General features: G+C 38.8%; 1 protein-coding gene across 1 annotated transcript in view; it reads right to left on the bottom strand.

Annotated features, from left to right (window-relative positions):
• The window catches only part of LOC109973783 (protein bassoon-like), a 113,397-nt gene that overhangs the window by 88,967 nt on the left and 3,222 nt on the right, over positions 1-21,208 (bottom strand). The window contains 1 exon segment of the mRNA XM_020623595.1: positions 1,094-1,667. Within this exon segment, the coding sequence (XP_020479251.1) occupies positions 1,094-1,667 (574 nt within the window).

Here is a 21,208-nt window from a genome sequence, read left to right as displayed (position 1 = left end):
TCTTAACCCTTTCTCTCCTCCTCAACCTTCTATTCACACTTCTGAATAACGTTAAAATTACATTAATCTGTCCTTTCTGGCTTTACGTCTCAGTCTGTTTTCCGTCTATTTCTTTCTGAACGTCGAGTACCGTGGTGTTTGGCTTCCTGTCTTAATGTCATTGAATTCACACACACAAACATGCCGCAAACACACACACTGTCACAATCTGTTGTCTTGCCTCAGAACATTAATGGAGATTCTGTCAGCATCTCAGGAATAAATTACTGCCCCTTGCTAAGCCCTTACTCCCACTGTCTATCACAAATACTATACTGATACAAATACACGCATACACAACACACACACGGCTTCTATACTTTCTTGTTTTTGTTCTTTTGCTAATTCATGCATTTCTTCAGTTATTAACAATATAACATTCATATATTATATCCATAAGTATACACAGAGTTAAAGCCTCTTCTGATTTTTAGAAAAAGTAGCCAAATTTTTAAGAAGGAACTGTTTCATTTAAAATGATTTTCGCCCATCTCTCTCTCTCTCTCTCTCTCTCTCTCTCTCTCTCTCTCTCTATTCCGGACCTCCTTTTTCACCCCTGCCTCAACCTCTCTCTCTCACCTCTTCCAATTTTTTTGTCCTTACACTGACCCTTCCACTTCATTCATTCACTTCAGTTCAATCTCATTCAAGTCAAAGGTGCATTATTGGCACAAAAAGCTAAAAGTAGCTTCCACTAAAGCAAAAACATGTCTCACTCTCATTCCTCACTGACTCTAGACCAGACCAAAGCTTCATTCTGTTTATCTCTCTGAGCTCTGTTTCCAAAATCAAGTTGTGTACATTCATTTTTTTTCCCAGTTGTTTACCTGAAACATTAATTGCCAATGACTTCTGACCGCTAACGGGAAGAACGATCAAATTATTAATAACATTTATGAAGTCGGAAAGCTGCAACAGTTTTCCATTGTTGCACATATTTACAGTGGAAAGGTAAGGAGAGGCATTACAGAAAAGAGAAATGTTAAATCATTTAGCATCTATACACATGCACACAGATAATCACACACACAGCTCCTTGTCAAATCTGACCTACCTCAGTGAGGTGTGGGTTGGGGTTGAATCCACACTGGTTACAGACGGTGGCCTTACACTGGGTGCAAGTGTTGTAGTTGGGTACAGCCGGGGACAGCTCTGTGGTGGTGCACACTGGGCATAGTTTGCTGCTTGGCATGGGTGCGATCTGTGGCACACAGTAAGGTGAGGTGGGTGTCACGCCGCGGTCAGGAGACACTGATGGAGACCGGCCTGTCCTGGAGCCACCTGATCCACTGAAGTCGACTTGGAGGTTTCGACGGGATGCATGCTGACCAGGACTTTGACTTCCATGGCTTCCCATGCCAGACCCAGCTGGACCGTAACCCATTCCATGGCCAGACCCTGGGACCTGCCCCATGCTGGGCCCCTGACTGGACTGCATATGTCGGGGGGAAGTCGAACTGTCGTGAGCGGCCAGGCGGTAGGCTTCACCAGCTCTAGACCCTATTCCTCCACCAGTACTCATGCTTGCTCCCGCTCCTGCTCCACCCATGCTTCCCCCCATTCCCCCCATCCCTCCTCCACCATGGCCTCCTTGTTGCATGCCAGGCTTGGGGCTACCCATTGGGCTTCTGGAACAACAAAGCAAAAAAAAACAAAAAACAATATTAACATAAAATTGCTTCATAACTTTCCAGTTGCTGTTAAATTGCATAAAATTACATTAAAGGGTCAGGTCATGTTTCTGCTGCCCAGTTAAGTGCTTCCAAGTTAGTAAACTATTTGCTGTTTTAGCTATCAATGATAGATCTTAGGTCAGTAGATTATGGCTAAATGCATGTTATTGATTCATGAGCTACAAAAATCTGCTTGCAGCAGTTGCGATTTCAGCCCATTTCAGCAGCTAGAGATGAGAAGCCTGCTTCTGTCTACTGTTGTCTGAAATCAAGGACCCACTCTTTCAAAATTTACTACAAATTTCAAGTGTAAATCTCCTCTAGTTATTTTTGCAAACTGTATAGGTGTGAGAACGCAAAGCTTGACAGGCCCAGAAACAGTAAGAAGTGGGGGCAATATGACTTACTGACTAGCTATTTTGGCAGATAGCCAAACTCCACTGAATCCTTTGTGACCCAAAAACTGTATTAAAAATGGGTTGTATCACTGTTATCCTAAATGCAATTGTTACTATTTTTCTGCAGAGTAAATGTAATGAGCCTGATTGGTTGATACTAGCCCTGTAATTAATGGAAAGATTTTATTTAAATAAATAAATATTGTGCATAAATAAATGTGCACAATAGGAGAATTCAGCCTAGTAACTGTCACTGTATTCACACAAATTCAATTTTCTCCTTACTGTGAGATAAATGAGAGCATAAACATTAAAAACAGCAAAATAATGGCTGGTAGCTGCTGAAAGCTGAGGAAGGTCCTGCAAATATCCTCAACAAATTATAGAGGCTACAGCGAGAAATGGTGCACACGTAAACACACACACTTGTACTGTGTGTTGAATGCACACATACACCTCAGGCAGAAAATAACATACATAAAACAAGACAACACTGATTCAGTGCACACCTCAGGCAGGAGGCACAAACACACCTGAAGGAAAGCAAATTGCTAAGAAAAACTGAGGACACTCTGAAATTATTAAAAGAAGTTATAATGAAATATTCTTCTAAGCTATTTTTCCTTTTTGTGCATAATTTACCAAAAACTCAAGTGATTTTTATTAATACAGTTATGCAAAAAACACAAATTGTGTGTGGACATATTTGTGTACAGTAAGTAGTGCCTAGTTTTTGTGATAGGTCAAAACTTTTACTGCCAGCTGATATCTTGATCCTGCAGTGAATATTTTAAAGTTTAATTTAACTTTATTTCCTCTACTCTCCTCTGACTAATGCATGTAATTACTGACATTTAAAAGAGAAATTATTAAACCAAATATCTCACTGAACTTGGTTTTGATGCTTTTAGCAAAGATTTAATGCACCATAAAATTTCACATTCTGCACATTATTCAAATAATTTTATTCAGTTCATTTCAGAGTTTACATAAACTGTAACAACCGCAACACACATTTTTAAAAGATAACTAAGACAAATAGCCACCAAAGCATTTCCCCAGAATATCAGCAGAAACAATTTTACATTTAATCTTCAGGGTCAAATGAAACATGCTCAGTAATATGCACAACAAATACACATCATTTTCTGTGATTCAAAGTTACCACCAAATATTAAGGGCCTTGGCGACAAGTCAACAGCACCTCTTAAAACCTGGTCAAGGTTGAAGAGAGATCAACATTAGTACATGGTTTTAAAAAACACACTATTGCCTGATTTAGAAGACAGGATGTCAACAACACATATAGACCATCTGACGCATTTAAGCAAATAACTATTGTTGTAATTTTTTGAAGGTGACACTTTTCTATTCTATTCTGTTCTATCCGAGCCTACTGGGTGTGCTGTGAAATGGTTAGTGCTCCCAGAAATTGGAAATGTTGATTTGCTGAGCTCCACTGTCACAATGGAGTCTAAAAAATGTTCCAGTCTGCTTCTCTTTCACTGAAATGTTTTGTTCTTGTGGACAGTCTGGCAGTGAATAACTCTCTCTCTCATTGTACTTTATTTAACTTTTCTATGTTGCCATATTTCTCTCTATAAACATTTTTCTCCATCACTTCTCCTTTTTTTTGTCCAATCTCTCCTCTCTTCATTGCCACTCTGTCACCCTCTATTATTTTTCAGTCAGCACTAACTATGGCTTCACTCCCCTCTTGTTCATTTTCCATTTCCAACTTCTTTTTCAACATTTTATTTCAACTGTCGAAAGCAAATCTTAAGTGATCCTGTTTGTCTTTCTTATAGCAAGTCTACAATTCAAAGAAATATCCTTGAAAGATCTGAAATGGCAGCAACAAAAAGCTGATCTATGTGACATCACTATTCACGCATTTGTAATTCGGGAACTCTGCAGGTTGAGACAACGTCCGAGAAATCAAAGGAAAACTGATCATTTCAACATCTATGAAATAAAATATACAGATTTTACTGACTGTACACCACAAAGTTTGTCTCTATGATTTTGGAAATAAGAGACTAACACATCCTTGAATCACAAATGTACAGCACGCATTGTCAGACCAACATACAGTAGCAATGTGGGAGTTGCATGCATTCGCTGAGATGTTCTGTGGTTCATGGTGTTTGTGTGATGACTCAACAAAAACCTCAAAGCGTCACTGATTCTCCCATCAGAGACACTGAAGAAGACATGATATGAGACTTAAAGCTGACAGGAAAACCGAGGACATAGAAAAGGAAACACTCAGGTGGAAGAATGTGAGTCCCAGTGTGCAAACATTTGTTTTGTCTGGTACAGATTTTGACATTGCCTCTACATCCATACTATACTTAGATCCTTTTTGGTTCTGTATGCATGAATTTAAGAGCACATAAATCCTAACCTGACCTGATCAGATCCAATCTTGTAGTCTTCTGTGGCACACACTGTATTCTTGCAAAACAATATTTAAATTGTAAACACTGTTATAACAAAAAATACTTTGATACATAAACTGTTAGTTTATTTACAAAATCCAATCCAATCTGAAAAAAGCTTTCTTTATTCAAGGTCTGCACTGGACAAGATGGAGAAAATATGATAGAGTAAGAAAAGAAATTAATAGAAAAAAAAGAAAGAAAGTGAAGAATATAAAGGGGAGACAACAAAAAGAAACCTAACAAGAAAACTGTGACTTCTCATTTTCATTTTCAGGAAGACACCATCGCTAATTGTTGTGAGGAAACGAAGATGATGTAGGTGACAATCCAAATAATAGGAACAGTCTTTCTCTCTGCGTGTTTACACACTTAGCCTCCATGTTGCGCTGGGGACATATATCACTGTCACATCCAGCTTTTAATGACCAATACACATGCTTGTCCAGTCTAAGTGATTTCACCCACTCCCACCCACCCTCAGTTTACTGTCTGATTGTTGATAAGAAGAATAACACTTGTCTGTCAATCAGTAACTGACACTGACAGGGACAGACAAATCCAGAGGGGAGGAAAGATAAATGGGGTTAGAATGTCACATTGAGAGACTGTTAATGTCAGTGGGCCTTTTTGATAGGCTGGAGTTTTGTCTGAAGTCTAAGAGTCTGCGGATTGGTCATTTTAGAACCTCTCAGACTCAAACTATCATGCCTGGCTCAGGCTTAGCTCTACATTTTCACACTCAACGTTCATCAGTCTGTTTTTGTCAATTCCTCCTCCACATATTGGATATTAGCAAGTGTAGAGTAGGTCTATGTAATATACTGTATGTAATGTTCAAAAAAGACCTACCAGGTAAATATCTAAAGTGAAATATGTCAATCCATCATCATCAACATAGTTTACTGGTTTCACTTGAGTCTAAGTCAGTAGACTTAGCAGCCTTACTATTATCTTCCTACTACTAGTGTCATTGCAGCAGTGACAGCAGGAAAAGAACTTGACAAAGATAATTTGCACACGTGCCCACACACACATACTCTCACAAGTGCCTGTCACTATTTTAAGCAAAGAGTGGGCTGCTCATCAGACTATTTTCTGTGTGATAAGACACAGTAAGTATACACTAATGCTGTATACCTGCCAAGTATTTTCTGGTCTTTTGCCATAGAGGGAGGAAGAGAAGGAAATAACTCAGGAACACGTCATTCAGATGATGTTACTGTGGAGCTACAATGTTTGAATCTTCTTTTCCAATCAGGACAAATGCTCCAGCAGGTAATTTTGCTGATTTAGAGGAAACAATCAATAAAAAAAAAGGCTCTTGATGTGGTGAAAACCTACTTCATCTCAACTCTCTGTGGCACAATTTCACACATCTAATCTATTAAGTGGGAGTCAATAATACTGTCCTAGCTTCTCACATCTAACAGCCTTCATTGTTTCGTTGTGATCATTTAGAGCAGCTGGACATTTTTTGTAATGAAGAATGGCATGGACAATGTACTTTCCTTGAAGAGAATGCAATAACTTTCTCAGTCAAGGATTTTCTCAAGCTAATGAGAACTGCCCAACAAGCTTAGTGTAACATTACTCTTATTCTATGCAATACTTTCTGGGCTGACCTGTTGCTTCTAAATTAAGCATGTCTATTCAAGCTGATAAAACACAAGGCATAGCTTTGATTTAAGTAAGAACTGTATTATGGTATATGAACCAGCTTGGAGCTTCACCATGTTTAAGACAAGAAAATTCAGCCTAAAAACTTGTCAAGTGATTAACAGTGCATGGATGGATGATCGTACCCATCAAATGATGCGCTTTACTTTAGCAGAATTATGACATGAAATAGGCAGATTTATAAAGAAGACGTGTCTCCAAAGAAATAAAACTGGAGTGTTCTGTAACACATTATTAGTATGCAAGCACTTGGCAAACATAAGGTTTTTTATGTATCCAGGGAGTGGCACTATTCACACCAACACACACACAGACTCAGAGGCATGTATCTCAACACCACCATGTACAGTAGTATACCTATTTATGCACACAAATGCACATGCACAACAGGAAGCATGTGCACAGATACACACATATTCTGTGCTATTCTGTGTCATAAGGCAGTGCACAGTAGTAGGCTTTACTGCAAATGACTTTGTAATGATCCCACATGATGCTGAGAAAGGGCCACAGACACTGACCTGGATTTAAATAGAGGCACATGCCGCTGGGCTAAATAATGAATTTTGCTCTAAATGTGAAAGTAATATGCACGCCTTCCCAAAACATCTGACACCTACTTTCTCCAAATGGCTTCTAGCACAAAAAAATAGGGTAATGAATAGAGGATACTGACTTACTCTAGTTCGGTGCATAGAAATCAAAGAACAGAATAGAATATAGTGGTTATGCAAGGCAAGAAAATGTCTTCAGCATCACCACAGCTACAATAACTTTTCTCATTTAAATTACAGTCAATTTGATGCAGTATTGGCCCACCTGATGTTTGCTGCTTTGATTTAAAGCCAGAGAGACTGGAGACCAAAACCTAGAACGGTAACTGTATTTTACAATACCCAGGTGCCTGTCTATGAACGTGTACGCACTAACTGTATTTTGCAGGAGTCCTACTCTGTCAGCCAGATGTCTTTACTTCTTCTATTTATGGAGCACATCTCACAGTAACCTTCTGAATCACAGCAGATGGCTGCTATAAACGCCAACTACTGTTCTGTCATTTAATTATTGTGTGTCATTGTTTATGTTTGTCTTATGTTTGTGTACAAAGAATTTATGTCTGAAATGCAGAATGCAGACTATTGTCATGTGCTGCTAAGCAACACATACACACACACACACACCTGTCTACATTTGCCTCTCTGTGTGAGAACAGGCTCACTGTGTTTTTAACAGTTAGAGATGCCATCAACGCCACAGTGCATAACTGATTCATTATGATGCATACAGACACACACACACAGAGCTGCGCCTATGCTTAGAGCTTGCAATCAGATACAGTAGGCCTATACACAAATTTACACATGCAACCTCATTCTTTCAGTGCTCATTGCGCTCTCTGTCTCTCTCTCTCACACACACACACACACAGAGCCAGACACTGATTGAGATGTATAATGCCTCATCAACTCTCCTCCCAGTCAAATCAAGTCCCCAGGAAAGAAAAGGCTGGAAGAGAAATTGGATTTTGAAAATTATATCTGTCTGGCTGACTTGCAGGCTGCCTGGCTGACTGAATGACTTGCTAGCTTACTATATCTCTGACAGACTCACTGGCTGCCTGCATGACACACTAACCATGTGGTTGACAGACATAGTATACAGGACTTGACTGGGATGATATTGGCTGTCTCTTGTCTGATTTGCCATCTTACTGACTGACTGAGTCACTAGCAGAACATTTACTGACAGAGAAAGTGGCCAACTAGTTTAGTTAGGATTAAATGACACAACAGATGTCAAAAAGGAGTGATGCATATCAAACTAGGAAAAGAGTTCTTAACACGCTTCATTTTAGTTCCCACATTTTGGAGTATGATGAAACCAGAGCACCAGTGGGAGATCAAATTATTTCCCTCTCACTGCTGAGGGAACATTTAAAAACACCCCTCGACCATTTCTTCTGCACTTTAATTGAAATTCCTATCAGTGGCCTGTCGCCTCAGTAGGAGAGGCTAAACTGCAGTTAATAGAACAAAGCAAAAAGCAAGGTGTTAAAACATAAGAATAAGCAAGTGTGAAGAAACACACAGTGTAAAGTGACTGTAGCAGTGACACTAAAAGTATCATAACTGCAAATATCTGCTTTTAGAAGAATGTGTGTGTGTACATTTATGTGTTTCCAAAATGTTAGGTAGACTCTTTACCTTATAAAGTGACACGTTTCAGAATGAGTGAGGACTAGTTAGCCTACTGCTGTGCGCTAGCAAACTGTTCCCTCATCTGCGTTGTTGGGTCAGGAGGAGGATTACAGAACAATCAATAACTTTCTCCAAATAGCTGTTCTGAAGATGCAAAGTGGAAGCACGTGATGGTTCCAGAAGTAATTTTCCCCACTGTAAACCAGCATTAACATGCTTTTAGGCCACTTAGGGGCAGCAAAAACAAGCTGCAAGCACAATGCTGACATACTGCATTATCAAGTTTTAAAATGTGAGGGCAAGAGTGTTAGTAAACAGTAGCTTATTTACACATGCAGCAGAAAATGATGTGGCGTTATGTTTCTGAGCACTCAGCGGTTGGAATTTAAGGTCAGTATTCACTCTTTGTCTTCAACAACTCCCAAGGGACATTCACCAGGCAGCCACTTACTTTCTGGTGCCGCACACTGTGGGTTTTTAGATATTTTTTACACTGACAACAGCTGCCTGCCATGTTTGTTTATGACACCGATGAGAGCAGTGAGAGAGGAACAAGTAGTAAAGTTACACTGCAAAATCGGATGATACTGTAACTCTCTGTGGAACTGCCACTACTAGCAACCCCTTTCACATACACATAGCTGTTTGATCCACTGTTAACATAAAAATGTTGATCATAGCAGCTTCAGTGATGTCCTCGACATAGCAGCATAGCAGTCCCTGGATACTATAGATTTACACCAGCCACAACATTATTACCACTCACAGGTGAAGTAAATAACACTGATTATATCTTTACAGCGGCACCTGTCAGTGTGTGGGGTATATTAGGCAGCAAGTGAAAATCCTCATCTGCTGACAAGTACCTGTAAGCATCACCACATAACCCCTGTTCTGGTTTTTCTCCGCTGGCTTCCAATCCATTTTAGAATACATTCTTGCTGTTATTTGCTTTTAAGGCACTTATTGGATTGGCCCCTTCTTACCCCACTGAACCCCTGCAGTGGCACAAGCCAGTTAGATCCCTTTTAGATGTACCAAGGAGTAGATACAAGTGCTGGGGTGATCACACCTTTACTGTAATGGCCCTAAAACAGCAAAACAGTTTAGCTATTATTATTAGATCTGCCACAGATCTCCCAGTCTTTAAGTCACTGTTTAAAACTTATTTATTTTTTATTTTCTTTGGCTCATTGTGGAATTGACATCTCCTTTTTGAATGTTCTGTCTATGTTTTTTGCTTTTTATTTTATTTTATTGCAACCTATGTGAAGTACTTTGGTCAAAAAGTTGTTGTTTGTGAAGCACTATTTTTGATTTTATTGATTTGATTTGATTCAGTCCTCGAAGTTGATGTGTTGGAAGCAGGAAAAACGGCTTAAACAAGCTTAAAGATCTGAGTGGCTTTGACAAGGTTAAATGTCCGTGTCTTCACACTTCAAGCATTAGCCTTTCAAGCACAGTGTGTAAACACACAGCTGACTGCATGTGTGTGAGGGGAGCAGCCCCTCCCTCCTCGACACAGAGAAAATATAGTGGAAACACAAAGCAGAATGGCCCGTGCCAAGCCCAGAGGCTATGTTTGGTGATGGTTAAGGGAAGTATGGGGTGTACTGCTCATTAGGCTCTGATAGTGGAAATGCTGCACATTGTGAAAAAAAAACAGGACTTTTACCTCTAATAGTTTAGTCACCATTCATGACTAACACTGTTGACTTCTGACTACTGTGATCTTTTCTAATCTCACAGAGAATAATTCATTTAATGAAGCCATACTCTAAAAGCACAGTGCTTCATTTGAGGCCTTTTGAGTACAAGTTGTATTTAGCGAGCAGCTCAGTTGACAAAGATTTTAGGAGATTTTAGGAAGACACCATTAAATTAGCTGTTTCACACCTTCTGGAAGCTGTGAAATATTTGTGACAGGTACAAGCTGTGTTCAGAGGAGAAATGCATTCCCACTATAGTGCTTTAACTCAGACACAGAAACTCTTTTTTGTGACAGGCAATAAACTTTGCATTGAACCAACTCCCAGCTGTGTCAGTATCTCTCGTTTTCATCCTCCTACTGCTTTTTCTATTCTAATTCTCTCTTCCTCCAGCTCTCTCTATATTTTCAGGTGAATTTAGTTACTTTAATTGTGTATCAAATCAATATTGCCAATCCAGTTAAAACAGGATCTTCAATTTTTAGGAACATAATTTTAATGTTTCTAAAATGGGAGACTTTGAATCTGAACATTTCTTTCACACATGCTGGAACAGGATTGGCTCATTATTGGATCCATGTTCAAAATCGGCCAAGTTTGCACAATAATGGGAGCAGAAGCTGTGGCTCCTTTTGAAACTGCTGAAAAACTGCTCACAAACCTTTGAACCGAAGTGACCTAAATTCAAAAATCCAATTTTTTTTCTTAATTTCATGCTGATAACAAAAACATCCCCTTTGGTTTCTTTTGCTGTGCCAGGCTCCCCGCTGAGACCAAATGGCTGCAGTAGTGCAACTGTGCTGAAAATTAAACGTTGCCATCCAGAGGAAACTGTCGTGCTACTTGGCTTTATCATTGAACAAACACAGAGTTTTTAACAAAATGGAGGAATTTGTGATTTTGATTTTACTTAAACTTCTCATTTTGTCACCACTTTTTACATATAGCCAATTATTCAGACTGAGTCTGTGTTTATTATGAACAACAGTGGACCCTGAGAGTTGTGGTCTCTTCTGGGGCTTTATTTCACCAAGCATCTGTGAATAAACAATGGAGGATAAAGGACAGAGCACTAAATCATTTTAATACTCCGTAGCAAACAAAGAGAAGAGGTTGAAGCTCACTGACTTTGGAAAAAACTCCTATTCATCAGTGGGCTCCACAGTACAGCAGGGAAAGGCTAATGTGAGTTCATATATAAAAACACAGCCCATTACACACATAGACAAAAATCTTGCTACTGTAGTTTCATCCAGGTAGTGTGTGTCTGTAGTTCTCAGCTCACACACACATAACAGTACTTGCACACACACTATATACATCAATACAGGAAACATTTACTGTCAAGTGGCGACAACATAATGAGAAAACACAGTCTGACCTTTGCTCATGCAGCGGCAGAACAATGGCAGAGCACAGCATGATATTCTCTGACAAATAAATGAAAATCATTGGCAGTTTCTCCCCAACAGTTCAATGGCTTAGAGCAAACTAATTAAATCTGATGTCTTACAGTAAAAAATATTATAATCAGTCAAATCTAACGTGCGCCACGATTACATCCTATTACTGTTTCTAACCTGTATGTTGAAAATGGGCCATTGTCATCCCAGAGTGTGAATCACCAATGAAGATAAGGTATTCAAAGCTGGAAGACTGTGATAATAATAATAATGAGCATTTGTTTGATATTTATTTTGAAATACTGGGACATATTGTAGTTTTTTTTATTGTAGATATTGTAGTTTTTATTCCACTACATTTATTATATAGCTTTAGTTACTAGTTACTTTACAAATTTGGATTAGTAATAGAAAGTATCTTCAGGAAATAAATCATAATATATTATTATAGCTTAAAACTGGTCTACTCAGGAATTGCTTTTGTAGAAAAGGTTTACATGGATTAAACCTGAAATCATTCCAGTAATGTTGAATTGAGAAATGCTCCATGGTAAATACAAACCAAAGGGAGACGGTGTATCCAGGTAAATGCCAGGGCAGGCTGCTGCACGTTAGTCTCTGTATGAGAGTCTGGGGAGTTCATCCTAAACAGAGCTGGCTGATTAATCATGCCCATCATGTTGGCTTCTGGCAGAAACAGAGGAGCTGTGTAGTTCACTTGTTGGCACTTGTTTCACAGTGTGTTGGGTCACAGCTTGCCTCAGTGCTGGTCAGTGTGTTATTCTAGAACTTTGCTCCGAAAGGATTTCATGGCAGAGTGAGAAGACCTCTCAACCCACAGTTAGGTCACATGACTGACACACTCTAAGTGAAACCAATAGTTGTGAAATCCATCAAGGAAAAGTGGAAATCCATGTAAAACAATACTAAAAATGTCCGTCCTTCCAAACGTTACTAATAAAAAGCTCCTATATAATGCAACCCCCAGCCCTGTCTGCTATTGACAAGGGATATATAGTCACATAAACTATTTAGTGCCGTATGGGCCACCAGGGAGGATGAAAATAAATTTCAATGTCTTTGACAACTTGAGTTTTACAGTAACTACCTGCCAAAAGTGTCCCTTTGTGAATTTATTCTGTATATTGACTTTGGAGCAGGGGAACTCTTCTTTCTAACCTCAGTAGAACCAAATTACCATACAGTGAAAAACTTTTCTAATATCACTTTAAACATCTAGTCACTGTTTCATTTCTTGTACCCGCTGAAATGAGAGAGTAAAACCCCAGTTTTCCCTAATTATTGAGTAGCTGAAGCTGTCACACTTCTGTTCTCTTAAATCAGAGCACTTTATTTATATATTATGCAATCCTGACACGAGTTTGTTTGGGAATGATGTGGTGATTTGTAGGTCAAAAAACATCTAGATGTCAAAATGAGGCTTCAGTTTGGTTTAAAAAATTGAAAAGTTTTTAAAGTTAATTCCTAAAGTGAATTTAATTAGAATACTTTTCTATGTATTAATTTAAATAATGTAAAGTTGCTCAATTTATATGCTTTTTTACAATCGGGAAAAGGTGTAACTAATCAAAGCTTGTGATCTCAAACACCTGACTCAAAATATTTCAAATACTTCTAATTTAATATGACTATTTTAGCTAATAGCTCTGCAAACAAATTATCTCTGATGTTGAGAAGGAATCTTAATTATTTTGAAGTTTGAAGGGTTGTTTAAAAAAGTATAATATTGAGATTTGACTAGCTCCTTTTCAGCAAATTACAGCAATGATTTGGTAGCTTTGTTAGTCCAGAATAACAGTGTACATGTCTTTAAAATCCCTTTGTCACCCTGTGGTAGACACAAGACTAGAACCCCATTTTTCCAGAAGAGGAACTTTCCCTGTGTAGAAAGCTTTTTTTATGTAGTGCCTCCAGATCCTGGGTCTACACTTAGTTCTGAGGGTAATTCTGCCCCTGAATAAAGAACCTAATCAGTGTGTAGTACTTTCTGGAGGTCCAAGAACTGTCATGGTGAGGCCTGCAGTGCTGAACGTCGCTGACTGGTCAAATACTGGGCTCTACGGTGCGAACATGTGAAAAATAATTTGGGTGCACTGATGCAACTGACTCCAAGTTCCTTGGGTTTTCAGTTTGTACAGAGCATTTTATCAGTAGTCCTACACAAAGAGAGATGAGTGAGATTAGTAGATTGGAATATATAGTCTTTGCACACACAATATATAGTCTTTGCAGCAGGCAGAGGCCGCAGAGGAGAGCATGACATCGGCTGAAGTGAAACATTACTCTAAAGTCTGAATACCCCACCCTGCTGTCACTGTGGAAACCTGCAGTGTCGGCTGAAGTGGTTCGGTCAGCGCTGCACTCTGCTCAGTACATGAGGTCAGGGCTGACTGTGCTGGTGTCTGTTACAGTACAAATCCCTACTGAGCCCTGGAAGGTAATGCAGCATTGTAGGATGGACACCCAAAACCTCTGTAACCAGGACTTTTGATCCTTCATTTGCAAAGATTTAAAGGGTGTGGTAAATTCCAGTCTATGTGTGCCATAAGCCAAAAAAAAGCAAACCTTGGTTAACTTTTCATGGTGCAACTTGCCTTGTAAGAAACTTGTGGCTAACATATTGTGGTTATCAACAGTCATTCAGTTTCTTATCATTTTGAGGTATATTCCACCACAGAACTGGTTCATACTCAAACCTCAGTTTTCAGATCTTTTAGAGTTCTTATTTGCTGTACATTTATTTATCTAGAGTGTAAAACAAATGGTTTTATTATATTTCCAACCAACTACAAACAGATGACAAGGGGAACAACATCAGACTTACAGCATATGAACTGCTTTGTTCCATAACAGAGCAGCACTGTATGTTACTATAATCAGCAGCATTAGTCTGATATTTAGTATAACAAGTACAGGTAAACCATGTAAGGCTGAAAAATATTTCTTAATATATTTTACATTTTGTAAGTTGTGGCTCTTGTGATTATATCAATTTACACTGTAAATATATAGAGTGTCTTGTTCTACAGTGAGAAGCGCTACATTGAATTTTTGCACTTTGCATCCTGCCCTGTCAACATATACCTAGACATATTCCTACGCACTCACTTTGCAGCTGCAGTAGTTCTGTTTCTGTCTACCAGTGTTTTCCCTGTGATTCCACAGATTTCACCCTACATCCTGCTCGCCGTATCATTTTGGTTCATTCTATTTCTGAGTTTTGCTCATAAGCTCCAGCGACAACATCTATTTGCAAAAACTAATACTGTCTTAGGTTGTGATATTGTGCTTATTGCCATCTTATCTCCCAATGCAGCCACCCCAACACATTTAGTACTTGGAGGCTCTGCAAACACGGCTTCCTGATAACAAGGTGTGTAAATATATAGAGCTTGTGTTGGTCTCGCCCATTCTCTCCCACATTTACACACATACAGTTTGTAAAAATCTCATTGTTCAAGCTCACGCACTAACACACCCACACACAGAAACACACTCACTCTTGTTTTTGTTCACACTTGAGGTCAGGCTGTAGTTTGTGAGCCTTCAGGTGATTAAAGATGGTGACTAAGAACCTGCTCAATGCTTTTCTGAGTAAAAGTCAGAAAGTAGACTAAGAGCCCAGTGTGGTGTTTTCCTATGTGCTTGAAATTCTCCCTGACAGGTCTGAAAAAACAAAGAATTTACAATTCCAAGGTCATATTAGAGAAACAGAGTTTAAAACAAAATGAACTGTCTTGCTATATTAGTTTAATAAGGCGAAACCTGGCCTGCTGCTGTATTTTCTTAAAAAACCCATTCATTTCTCAGTAGCAGTTTGTCTCTGGATATATTTTCATGCACATGTTATCCTTTTAAAACATATTCTCTTTGTTCTGTCATAGCACTGAAAAGCACTCTAGATCAACTCTGTTGTGTTTAAAGTGGTCTATAAATAAAGTTAGGTTGAATTGAGGGCTGCTTTGAAACCTTTTCCTGTTGGTGCGTTCATGTCCACTCAGATATCTGAGATTTCAGATTTGGCTTCAGTTCATGTTTCCATATTTCTGGTTTTCTGGTTCTGAATTTCCAACAACGCCAAAACACAGATGTCAGGTGCTGGAGTGTCCCTGAGTGTACCATTACCATTAACCTGCTCATAACAATTACATGATGTATTTATTATAAGCTGTAATTTAACCAAACAAAAAGAAGTGATGAGCTGCTGGCTAACTTCTCTCAAAGCAAATGATGAATAATTAAGTATGGAAAGATTAACAAAGATCTTTTTATAACCAGTGTCTTGTTTAAATTGGAATTCATTTGTTTATTGAAAGTCGCAGATCAAATAACACTGTAATACAGATACAATAACGCTGTAACTCCAGTTTTGGTGAGGTTCTTGTCTTTCATGTCGACTTTAGCGTCACATGGTCCTCTGTGACCATTTAAAGTTGAGCTAAATTCACATTCATGATTGAAGTTATTGTATAAAAGCTGAGTGGCAAGTGGTAATGGAAAAGGCGAGTCATTTTCTATATTAACAACATTTTCAGCAGTCTCCATTCAGAGAATAAAAGCAACAGTGAATTGCTTCAACTCACTGTTAAAAACCCCCTAAACTCAAAAAGTTTTTTAATGTTTATATGCCCTAAAATGTCAGACTTCTACTGCACTGACTGGTATATGTTTGTCACTAACAAGGCATAGTTTAACATTATTCTGCTGAAGGGGGCAGCGTCAGTCTACTTCCTAGAAATCCTGATTTCATATAGAAAAAAATCTGTCCTCTGTGCAGCAGCAGGGCTGAAAAAACCCTGACCAATCATTTTACTCGTCCTAAGCAAAACCACTGGATAGCCTACCTGCTCGTCAGCCTAACTTCCTACTTGGGCGTACTCTCCCTGTGCACTCAATGTGCAAGCCAGGAGTCTCTAGCGGGGTCTTGCAGTTGCAGGTAGACATGTTACCACTTTGTTTCTCTTGCTAAAGCTAGCGAAGTATGGCAGAGAAGGTACCGGCAGCAACTTTCGGTCACAAACGGAGACCGTTGTTACAGGCCAGGCCCTTACCCTGTAAGACATACAGCCTTATAGGTAATGTTGTTGCCAGAAGTTGCTACCAGCATGCAGTGTGCGTAGTATGAAAACAAGAAAACAGACTTTTTCTTATATGTAGCCACACGTGTGAGATTTTGGGCAAGTTCTCAGCTTTGTTCACAGCCCACTAGCTCCTCACGCTCAGCTCTGGGGTTTGCTAATAAAGAAATATGTCACCCAGTGCAGCGGTGTGTTTCACTGATGTGTTTCTAATCCTTTTTGAACAACAACAAAGGTTTATGACACAAACAAATATGCTGATCCAGGACTGACACACTGACAGACATTAACCACGAGTAGAGGTAAATCATTGTCGGTTTTATTCTCTGTATAGGGATTGCTGAAAATATTATTATATAGAAAATGATTGGCCTTATCTTTTAAATGAGTGATCCTAATTAAAAATGTTGGCCTTTTTTCTGTTGCTTTTACATTAACACTCATGTAATGAAACATTCAACAGCATGAGGAAATATTACAGCTTTACTTATCATTTTCATTAACAATGACTGGCAATATGGTTTTACTTGCAGAGATAACACCACATCAAATTATTACCCAACTCTATAGCTTTTTAGTTCACTTTGTCCCCACACACACATACATACACATGCATGCACAAAGTAAAATAATATTACTGTATCTTAATGTTTAGAATTTTGTTGTTGTTTATTGTTTGTTTCTGTATGAAAATACCAGTAGGGAACAGCAGGTTCCAATCCTGTGTTTTAAATCTGGTGCTAATGTGCATACACAGCTACACTACATAGTGTATGTCACCAGTAATGAATCTGTGCTAGATACTGTGACCTGGGATTCAATCTGAAATATTAGGCCTACATGTAATCAGTATCACACCTGCACCTGATCATAAATTTCAACAACCAAAGCCTAAAGGATGGCCTGTAATCCACCCACTCATCAGATCAGAAATTGAATCGTATCTGCAGTTGTTCTTCTCTTGATGTGAGGGGGAAAAAAACATCACTCTGAGCAGGTCTGTCAGCAAAAAGCTCAATAACAAAGTCAGTGGTACATTCACACCAAGCACAGCAATTATAGCAGTGACAGGCTGCTGCTTTTGTGCAAAAGGTGCAAAAGCAGTCATGCCTAAACAAGCACAAACATCCTACATGTGTGTGTGATCCTGTATTCAGTCTAAATGGAGATTTAGGGAGATTGGAGCAGGCCTATAGGTTAACAAAACATACGACTTTAATAAAAGCCTGCTGGTCTCATCCAGTGTTGCAGTGATGTTCAGTGTTGGATCATAACCAAGAAAATCATGGCTATGACTAATAAAAACTCAAATATTCACTTTAAAAAGCCAATGGCATGCTTTTCCTTGCCTTCTCACTTATCTACAATGTTACAATGCCACATATTGCATGTCTGTTACTGTAATGAGTTGTTGCTGTAGAGAATTGTTGTAAAGCTGGATAAGTTACTACTATGTCTGCATTATGCCAGTTAAAATATGGGGTTTCTCAATTACCCGTTTTGTTTAAAGTGTTACACATGTCTTTTCATCAGTACATATACAATTGTTTACCAATCTATGGAGGAGAAATTCATATTAATTAATGCTGTTGCAGTTCATCGTGCTGTCCACTTTCATATTCTGGTTCAAACATGTCAGTCAGGTAGGATCTGAGGTATTGTCATTGTCAAAACGTAGCTTATTTGTCAATGTTCTTTGTTTATACTTTGTCCTGGCTTCCTGATCGGACTTGCTCAAAAATTGTATCCCCATCGAGATGTGTTTCCCTGTTCAAAACTCAGTTTATTTAGCAACCCCCTCGGTGGTTGTTGTTAGGATAATGTTAGGATTCAGGTTAGGGGAAACACGTCTTGATGGCAAAACAGATTTTGACACAACACTGGCATCAAGAGATGTACGTGTTCGTCTGTATGAAAATACCAGTAGGGAACAGCAGGTTCCAATCCTGTGTTTTAAATCTGGTGCTAATGTGCATACACAGCTACACTACATAGTGTATGTCACCAGTAATGAATCTGTGCTAGATACTGTGACCTGGGATTCAATCTGAAATATTAGGCCTACATGTAATCAGTATCACACCTGCACCTGATCATAAATTTCAACAACCAAAGCCTAAAGGATGGCCTGTAATCCACCCACTCATCAGATCAGAAATTGAATCGTATCTGCAGTTGTTCTTCTCTTGATGTGAGGGGGAAAAAAACATCACTCTGAGCAGGTCTGTCAGCAAAAAGCTCAATAACAAAGTCAGTGGTACATTCACACCAAGCACAGCAATTATAGCAGTGACAGGCTGCTGCTTTTGTGCAAAAGGTGCAAAAGCAGTCATGCCTAAACAAGCACAAACATCCTACATGTGTGTGTGATCCTGTATTCAGTCTAAATGGAGATTTAGGGAGATTGGAGCAGGCCTATAGGTTAACAAAACATACGACTTTAATAAAAGCCTGCTGGTCTCATCCAGTGTTGCAGTGATGTTCAGTGTTGGATCATAACCAAGAAAATCATGGCTATGACTAATAAAAACTCAAATATTCACTTTAAAAAGCCAATGGCATGCTTTTCCTTGCCTTCTCACTTATCTACAATGTTACAATGCCACATATTGCATGTCTGTTACTGTAATGAGTTGTTGCTGTAGAGAATTGTTGTAAAGCTGGATAAGTTACTACTATGTCTGCATTATGCCAGTTAAAATATGGGGTTTCTCAATTACCCGTTTTGTTTAAAGTGTTACACATGTCTTTTCATCAGTACATATACAATTGTTTACCAATCTATGGAGGAGAAATTCATATTAATTAATGCTGTTGCAGTTCATCGTGCTGTCCACTTTCATATTCTGGTTCAAACATGTCAGTCAGGTAGGATCTGAGGTATTGTCATTGTCAAAACGTAGCTTATTTGTCAATGTTCTTTGTTTATACTTTGTCCTGGCTTCCTGATCGGACTTGCTCAAAAATTGTATCCCCATCGAGATGTGTTTCCCTGTTCAAAACTCAGTTTATTTAGCAACCCCCTCGGTGGTTGTTGTTAGTTTATTTAGCAACCCCCTCGGTGGTTGTTGTTAGGATAATGTTAGGATTCAGGTTAGGGGAAACACGTCTTGATGGCAAAACAGATTTTGACACAACACTGGCATCAAGAGATGTACGTGTTCGTGAACTATCCTCTCATTTTAAGGAAGAGGATCTCTGGTTTTATCATTCTGAAATAATTACAGATTATTTGGAGTTATGAGGGGTGCCGAGATAATCTAGAAGTACCCAAGATTAAACATTAAATGGCTGGAAGTGAGGATGCCATGGCAAGTTTACATCTGTGTCAGATGGCAAAGGCTGGTCTCCTTCATGAAGGTCAGAGAAACCTATTCACCACCCTGACCTACACACTTACATCTGCCTTGCTAAAATAAAGGTCACACTACATTAGAAATAAGGATGCATTCAATAAACAATTATATTAAATAGGATTTTAGAAGTCATATTCTCCTAGTTGTTCCTGGATTGTCCCTGACTAGAAGAAACAGTTTTATACACCTATTTTTTATCACTACCCCATCACTCCCTTCCTCATTCCTGTATCCCTTAGGGTTTTACTATAACCAACCAGCTTGTACTTCCTCCTTCTTTTCACTCACTGTTCTCTCAGTTTTCACCTTCTTCAACTCCCTCTCTCTTTTACTTCTTTCCTCTCTCACTCCTTATCTGTACTTCCACACCCAACATAGCACTAGGGTTGTACCTCATGGTAAAGGCAAATCCAGACTGCTGGTTATGGTTAAGGGGTGAGGAGGAAGAGGGATTTTTATCTAAAGATAATATGTACTGAAGTATATCTTAAAATTAAACCCATCTGTTCCATATTATGTTGTCATTGTAAAGAGCTCAGAAATAGCTGATAATATGTGGAAGGATAGGACAATTTTTCTGTCAGTAAACACATTCCAAAAAAAAGACCAAAACCAGTAATGAACTGCTCCTGCTAACAAGTTTTGTATGTGCATCCTAAACTTGATACTGCTTATTCTTCTGTGCAATACACCTTTATTGTGTCCAAAAACTACATTGGTGAGCCACAAACCTAAATTTGTATTTATCTGCAGCTTAAAATGTTTATGTCAGAAAGCATTCCCAGTCTAACCAACATATTGTCGATGTTGGTCTTTTCATTGGATTTGACAACAGAAAAGAATCATATTGAATTATGCCTCTGCAGAAAAATATGCATACTATTGCCATACTGCTTTACATCAGTGGAAACATCATAAAATACAGCTAAAATATTGCTTTAAAATAAGCAGCAAGGAAAGAAATGAAAAGAGCAGAGGGGAAAATACTGTATGTAAGCATGGGAATGTGCAGAGATTGAATGAAAAATAAAGACAGATAAAAGCAATAGTGTTAGAGGGATAAAAAGAGAAATTCTGTCCATTATTTTTATGGACAGAATTTCTAGGCGCAGCCAGGGGCCGGAGGGAGTCCGGTTTGGGGACCTCAGGATCTCGTCTCTGCTTTTTGCAGACGACGTTGTCCTGTTGGCCCCATCAAACCAGGACCTCCAG

This window comes from Monopterus albus, unplaced genomic scaffold (genome assembly GCF_001952655.1).
Source record: "Monopterus albus unplaced genomic scaffold, M_albus_1.0 scaffold305.1, whole genome shotgun sequence".
Taxonomy (NCBI): Eukaryota; Metazoa; Chordata; class Actinopteri; order Synbranchiformes; family Synbranchidae; genus Monopterus; species Monopterus albus.
The sequence above is the reverse complement of the archived record's forward strand: the minus strand, read 5'-3'. Positions and strand labels throughout refer to the sequence as shown.